Source organism: Cydia fagiglandana, chromosome Z, assembly GCF_963556715.1.
Source record: "Cydia fagiglandana chromosome Z, ilCydFagi1.1, whole genome shotgun sequence".
Taxonomy (NCBI): Eukaryota; Metazoa; Arthropoda; class Insecta; order Lepidoptera; family Tortricidae; genus Cydia; species Cydia fagiglandana.
In genome coordinates, this window is record NC_085959.1 from 34,699,944 (window position 1) to 34,707,749 (window position 7,806).

The following is a 7,806-nucleotide window of genomic DNA, read 5'->3' on the forward strand; positions in this document are numbered from 1 at the left end:
TTCTGACACTATGTTCTTTAGCAAAAAATAATCCTTATGATCAAGCCTTTCGATCGGTATGATAAAGCTACAGATGATTTTTTTTCTCGTGTGGCGGGTTCGATTCCCTGTTCAACCATGTCATTATTTAAAAATATATGTATGCAGTTTAAATTGTTTTTTAAATTAAAATAATGTCTTCTTTCAGTAAAATGTTCCATCTACAATATTTAGGGTACTTTCCCTCCATGTGGCATAGCCGTGGGACGCCCTGTATAAACTATGCTGCCTTTTACCACCGCGCAAAAACCCGCTTCACGAACTATCTCAGACTAATGACCTATCACTATTGCGTTTTGCTTTCATACATATCAATTAAATTATCCCTAAAAATAGAACTAAATTCTGAGGTCTTGTATCTTTTATTATAACTAATTCTTTTGTTATAAAATAGTTCCCTCATTTTTGATTTTACTAGAGAAATTCATAAAATATAACACCGGTTACCAACATCCCTATTGTGGGAATCGCAACTGAGTCCTTTCCAAGCTTTCTTTTGATCGCTGAACACGAGCTTAATTGCCCTGAGAATATTTACACTTGCTTTAAACCTTTTTACTTTTTTGCGTTAAATTATGTTGAATAAATCTTTAAGGTGTGGGTGTATTTAAGGTGTGAAAGCAATCAGAGCTTTTGATTTTTTTATTAATTGTACGCCGGAAAAGTCTTCAAAGAATGTAATACAATTAAATGACGCAATAATTGTAGACGTTTTGAACTATTTAGTCGTAGTAGCTCATGAAATACGGCGTTTTATGAACAAAATATTTCCTTTCATGTTGTGTGCTAACACAACTATTGGAGATGCTTATGTTCTCAAAAAAGTGTTTTATTTGATATAAAGTGTGAATTAGACAAAGTAAATAACAGTACTTTATGTGATTGCTACATAATAAAAGGCACTAGAATACGAGTGTGATGGGTTTATGAAATGAATAAGGATCACACATTTTAATGCGTACAGTTACACACACAGCTGTATCTACATTCATATCCATAAGCTTCAACAAAACCTACTAGAGTCGGACCAAAAAAATTCTGCAGCGGATATGATAGCCCACGCAGTGCAAGTGTCAATACATCAAAATGTCATAGAAGTTTGACGTTTAAAATAACACTTTCACTGCGTGGGCTATCAAATCCACTGCAGACTATTCTTGGTCTGACTCTAAACGACAAATGGCGGCAAATGAAAACTTTTTTCACGCATGACACGCATCCGTAAGTAGTTTATTTTTATAATTCAGAGACCAACTAGAGTTGGCGGCCTACTGCCATATCGTTTGATACCAAGAAACAAGCGAGATTTGTCGAGATTGTTTGCAACTGACACTTCATTTTGAATAAACAGTCATCTCGACTAATATTAGAATAGAGACCAAATCAAAATTCTTTGTTTATCAGAGATGTTCTAAATTGAAAGTAATTAAAATATCGATTATATATCGATAACATAAAGTAAAAATTACGATTAAATTACGGATGAAGTTCTATTAATACGGGCCATTAGCTTATCGCTTCTGATCATATTATAGGGAAGTTATGATATGGAAGTAGATAAAAAGTTTTATTATGATTAGTCAATACAATTTCAGCGATAGGTTTTTACGTCTGTTTATTGTGTGATCAATCAACTTTAGGTGGCTGTCGTCGCCTTGACCAAAAATCTAATCCAGAATCAACACGTCCACATTTTAGTTGTACGCAATTTCGTTTCATCGGTTACCCCTTTCGGGCTCTTTTGCCCATTTTTGGGCCAAATTGTTATGTAAACCGTCGTTACCTTTTACCTCGCGGTCCAATTCCCATGACGACCGCTCTGTCAAGTGGTAAACTATTATGTGGGAGGTAAGGAACATAATATAGTGTAGATACAAGATATAACTTAGCGAGAAACAATTTTATGTGGCAAACGAGCACACGGCCTGATAGTAAGTTCAAGTAAAGGTCATTATCTTTCACGTGAAAAATCTGATATCCCGTGAGAAGCAAGGAGTTTATGCCGGAGCCATTGCAGGAAGAAGTTAATCTATAACCGCGCAGTGCGCAAGCTTTTAAGAGCCAATAGGAGTGGTCATTTCTCCATACAAACGTACTCGACTGTTTCCTCTGTGGGTTTTGATGCTAGAGCAATGATTTTTTCAAAACAGATTAAGTTTGTCAATATCGGTGTCGGACCGTTTTGCTTTTTTTGATATTTTTTTAAGGCGCTAGAGCCCTTCAAAAATGGTAAAAATGGCCTCATTGACTATGCCGCAATGAGAGGCGTAGTATCCAAAACTGATATCAATTAGCCAAAAAAGCAAAACTGTCCGACACAGATAATTTCATAATCATTTAGATTTCCAAACTTGGTTACGATTAGTTAAGTTTTGGAGGAGGAAACAGTCCAGTACGAAACCTCGATTTTTGAGATTTGTACGCAGGATTTTTCGCCTATTCCTTATCGCACTAGTTTTAGGAGCCACTTCCGTCAGCGAGACGGGTATATTTACCTAAAATATTTAAAACTCAGCTCCGGTTTCGTCTTAAACAGTGCAGTGGTAGGAGCATTCCATGAAATTATCTACCGTTGTCCCGTTCGAACGCGAATTTTCTTTTCGCGTTCTATATTATTATTCGCGAACAAATGGTCAAAAATACTTATGCACAGAAAAATAATCATCTAATATAAACGCCGATAAAAAAATTCAAATACATGAAACAAAATGCGTTTGTACTGGACCGCCCGTGGAATGCTCCTGTAAGTAGTACCTATACCTAATGCAAAACTTTTCTACATTTCTGAGCAAACCAATTTTTACAAGCGATAAAAATTACTATTTATTAGGAATCACGCTTACATTACATTAAGCTGTAAGTGAGTGAGTGTTACAGTTTCAATTTGGGTGAGCCGCGCTCTACGAGTTTATGATTTCTTGCATTGGCAGGACTGGATGAACGGAAACAGAAAAAATAATCCGATTCCAATGCAAACTAATAGAACGAACCCATTCACCTAAAATAAAGCCTTACAACTTACAAACTTACAAAAGTCTATTCTTAATGACTAAGTCTAGCAGTATTTCTTAAACATAATTCGTAATTACTTGGTGTATAATCATATATGAAATACTTGTGGACTTATAAATCGTCATAAAACTATAATCAACTTACTCCCACAGTGTAAAAGCTATTATCATTAATAAATAATGCTCGCAACGCGTATTTATCACCTTTATTGCATTCTAATTTGTCATCGACTCGTTAGGAATACGCATAGACTAGGAAGAGGATGTTTTATCTGTGGGAATACGTAAATTGCACGAACAGACTGATGAGCTATTTCATCCTACGTGGCCGTATCTAATTTTTTCCCTTTTACGTGCACAATATAAATTTAAATCCCGGTAACGATTTTCAAACAATCTGTTTGAAACATTACCTCCAACTTTTCGTGATGGGTGATGGGACTGATGGGTGTTTATTTTTCTCTCATTTACAATTGTAATACCATGCTTATTGCATAATATACTATATGTACATTAATCAAACAATATCTGGGAGACCGAGCTTTGCTCGGAAAACATATAAAAACTCAAAAATGCGCGTTTTCCCAGAGATAAGACCTAGCTAGATCGATTTTTCGCCCCCGAAAACCTCCATATAACAAATTTTATCGAAATCGCTAGAGCCGTTTCCGAGATCCCCGAAATATACATATATAGATATAAATTAATTAATTAATATACAAGAATTGATCGTTTAAAGCTAATAAGATAAAGTGTAATTTAATACTTCTACTTATTATCATCACCGCGAGTGTCAGTAGGTATACAGGGTGATTCAGAAGACGTGAGCAGGACTAACACTGCTCATTTCGTAAATTATAAGCAACTGTTTCGTATCAGTATTAGTGAGGTCAATGTTAATTTTCTAGTCGTGTTGAAAAGAAAAAGTTATTAATTTATTTACGACATGCATGGTCACCCTAAAATTAGAATACTAAACTACCGATATTCTGTGTCAAATTGAATGTCATCACTGTCATCACGGTCTGGTTACTTTTGAAAAGTCGTATATCACTCAAGTTTGACAGTTTATCTTCTTCGTAATCAAAATGCTGTCATTACGGTTAAAGAGGTTTCATGTTTATTAATTAGGTCTTGTAGGGTGACCATGATTGTAGAGAATTAAATTTGCCCTCACCAAAAAGTTAAATAATAGGAAAAAGTGTGGTTGTTTCACCTAAATACGACAGTGATCGATCAATTATCAGTTACTGAGTATGCAGGATTAGTCCTGCTCACGTCTCATGAATCACCCTGTATAGAGTCGGACCAAATTAAAGTCTGCAGCATATTTGATAGCTCACGCAGTGCAAGTGTCATTTATACGTCATAATTTCATAGAAGTATAACACTTTCACTGCGTGGGCTATCAAATCCGCTACAGACTATTCTTGGTCTGACTTTAGTCAGCTCTCACCGTCGACTCAACTAACGTTTAATATAAAACGTTTTTCCGCTGGCATCTCGTCTCAAAGGGTTTTATTTAATCACGACTCACTCACTCAGCCGTGGGCCTGAAGTTTTACCTTGTGCAAGCAAGGCAAATAGATATGCAAATTATCGGCTGCTGACTAACCCCTTCGCCTAGAGGACAACCTGTTTATGAATATTCTCAAGTCAGGAGCAAATTAATTTCTGACATTTGAATTTAAATAGTCAACGTTGGTGATCCCGTGAAATTAACTAGGTAGTAAAAATGAAAATTATGCATTTCCTTTAAACGCAAACATGACTACAAGTATAAACTGATGATTGTGGTTCAAATAAAAAAAATAACACAGTTCAAGAAATAAATATAAATGAATGTAGGTACCCGTTTAAAGAAGACGAAAGTATCAGTATATTCGCTTCGTTGCATCTGCATCCCGTGGAGTGCAGCGACGTATAAATCAAAAGAACCTTTATTTGACTATCAGTTTTGGCAATACCTATTTAGTTATTCTAGGTATTTGTGAATACGGATATATAGTCCCTTGACACAATGCAATTGTTGCTCTATTATGGCCTTTAAATGATGAGAACCTCTATCCCACCGGGACATATGATCTGTGGTGGCCAATCGGAGTAATTTTGCATAGACATATTATTGCATAGACGAAACCCAAAGCGAAACTATACGTGTTTGACCTAGCCTTTTTTGCAAAAAATTATCACACTCTTTAGCAAGCTTATTTATCCCTTTCACCATCATCATCATTTACAATTTTTTTTTGGTGTTGTTCCAGATGTGGCGATTGATCCCCATGCTGTTACTAGCCGCCGTGACCCTGTCGACGGGGGTTCTACTCCCGCGCCTCCCGCCCCTACAACCGGGCCCCGACCCCGCCTCTGACCAGTCCACTAGTGATACACATAGCACGCTATCCGAATGCGACGTCCTGAGGAGGCTGTTCAATAGTGAGGCCAACTGGATGTTCGACACTGACAATAAACAGTACAACGATTATGTCACCAAAACTCCCGGTGCTGACCTGCACCATGACAATTTAAAAGATAAATCATATCAATTTCAACCCCAAGACTTCGAACTGAACTATTTGCATGAGCAAGACCCTAATACCAACGAGGAAGCCCTTCGCTATGAAATCCCTCTTCCTACGATTAAAACGTTGTATTTGCGAAACAAAGATGTAATCATACAAGACGATCAAGCTTACTACATGTACGATGCGTACATGGCAACAACGAGTCCTTTTGATTATGTCCAAAATCATCAGAACTGCCTTTACAAAGCTATGGCACGGCCATCGTCACAAAACGCGGCTTGGACTGTTACAGATATTTTAGACTGGCAAGCTGAACCAGAGAAGCTGAACACGAACGAATTTATCCCCTCGGTAGAACAAAGGGGTAAAAGATTTGAGACAGAAGAAACGGGCGAAAAAGAGATCCCTGGTAAGTTTCCTAAATCTCACCAATACTTAAATAAACATTGAAAAATACCCACTGAATAATCGATTATAACCGGAATATAGGTTTAATAAATGCCTTGATAAAAATATCCTCAATCAAAACTAATTAAGTGGTCTTGAGTGATTGTAAAAAATATAAATTCAGGGGGGTTATGGTTAGTATTACATTTATAGTTGGTAGCTAAAGCTATTGCTATATTCGTAAATGAGAGCACCATAAATAGGTTTATAGTCCTCCACTTGACGAATAACACAATTCTTGCTTGGGCGATTTATTAATTTATTTACTATTTACACATCATAACAGACTTGTAACTAATACACTACGGAGCATTTACAATATTGCCTACTTTCCCTCCACGTTGCACAACCACATTTTTTTGTTTGTTTTTGTTACAGACTTGGTGATAAAAGAGGGAGAAACGGAGGAAGTCCAAAAGAAGTTGTTCTCGTTCTGGAGCCGGCTGCAGGCGTTGTCTCACAAGGGCCGGCAGCTGCCCACGCGCAGGCACACCTTCGCCTTCTACGGGCCGGACGGCACGCGCGACGGCCCGCTCACCGCCGAGACGCGCGCCTCGCACCTCCGCCCGCCCGGACAGCCTCTCCGATGGGGCTAAACACTGAACTATCTACGTTTTAGTGTTCATTTCCATCGGCCATGCAACATAAGGTAAACGTACTGCTACTCGACGCGGAACCAGTATACTTATGTCATCTTGAAACTTAAGTCATTGTCAATAGAGGTGACAGCAATTAATTAGCATGTCGAGCACTATTACGTTTACCTTAATTACATCTACTTACACGGGCAACTGCATTTTCAGGCGGGGCATGAGGCCAGTCGAAGATCTCACGAAGATCAACTATACAAATGTGTTTATTTTCATTATGTTAGCGGTCTTCTGAAACCGATTAGTACAATAAATGTAATCAAATAATTTTATATACCAGGTATTTTAATACCAAAATATGTTAAAACAAAAAATACAAAAAAATATTGTTTAGTATGTAGAAATTCGTGGATAAGTACTTATATTCCTTTCTTTGTTTACTTAGCGTAGGTATTAAAAATTATATAGATATAAGAAAAACTTTTAAAATTGTACATGTTTTTAAGCCTGCTTGTTAAGAATGCCAATACGACTTTTGCAACACTTTAACTGAACAGGATTCAACTTGATGGTTACATTCAAATAGTGTGAAACGTTACTTTTATCAGACCTTGAAAAATCAATAAATAACATGTTAATCAGCTTATATTTGCGTTTTATTTAAAGTCATATAAACATAAACATCCATGGTAGAACAGAACGTGGATTATGCTGTAGGATACCATTCCGAAGAAAAACTCTAAACATTTGACAAAATTTAAATACTTAGGCAAAACGTAAACCGTAACTATTTAACGTACAGCCGTAACTGTAAAAATATGGATGCACAAATCATCTCCAAAATATGCCCCATATGTTACTCCCGTAGCTCTTATGTCAGCGAATTAACAACTATGGGACATATTTTGAATAAGTTGGCTTCACCCATATTTTTACAGTTGACTGTACCTACATAAAAATAAAATTCCCGTTACTTTTTAAAAATAAGCACGAAAAAATGTGAGAGTTTGTCGATATGGGGCAAAAACATTACAAAATAAAAACAGAAATACAAAAATAGAATTAATTCTTTGGGACTTGACAGCCAAAAATACGAGTCCATACTTTGTTTACTCTTTAGTCTTGTTTCGATGTAGGGCCTCGGATATTCTTGTGTTCAGCGCCATCTCTCTGGCCTACCGTCAATTACAACGA

At 36.8% G+C, this 7,806-nt stretch overlaps 2 protein-coding genes across 2 annotated transcripts in view; one reads left to right on the top strand and one right to left on the bottom strand.

The window, feature by feature from the left end:
* LOC134678556 (probable nucleoporin Nup54) overlaps nucleotides 1–7,806 on the bottom strand; it is a 294,899-nt gene that overhangs the window by 67,277 nt on the left and 219,816 nt on the right. The gene's annotated exons all lie outside the window — the stretch shown is intronic.
* Nucleotides 5,305–7,258, top strand: LOC134678072 (uncharacterized). Its single transcript, XM_063536514.1, has 2 exons — nucleotides 5,305–5,984; nucleotides 6,401–7,258. The coding sequence occupies exons 1-2, from the start codon at nucleotides 5,315–5,317 to the stop codon at nucleotides 6,616–6,618; spliced, it is 888 nt and encodes a 295-aa protein (XP_063392584.1). The 5' UTR covers nucleotides 5,305–5,314; the 3' UTR covers nucleotides 6,619–7,258.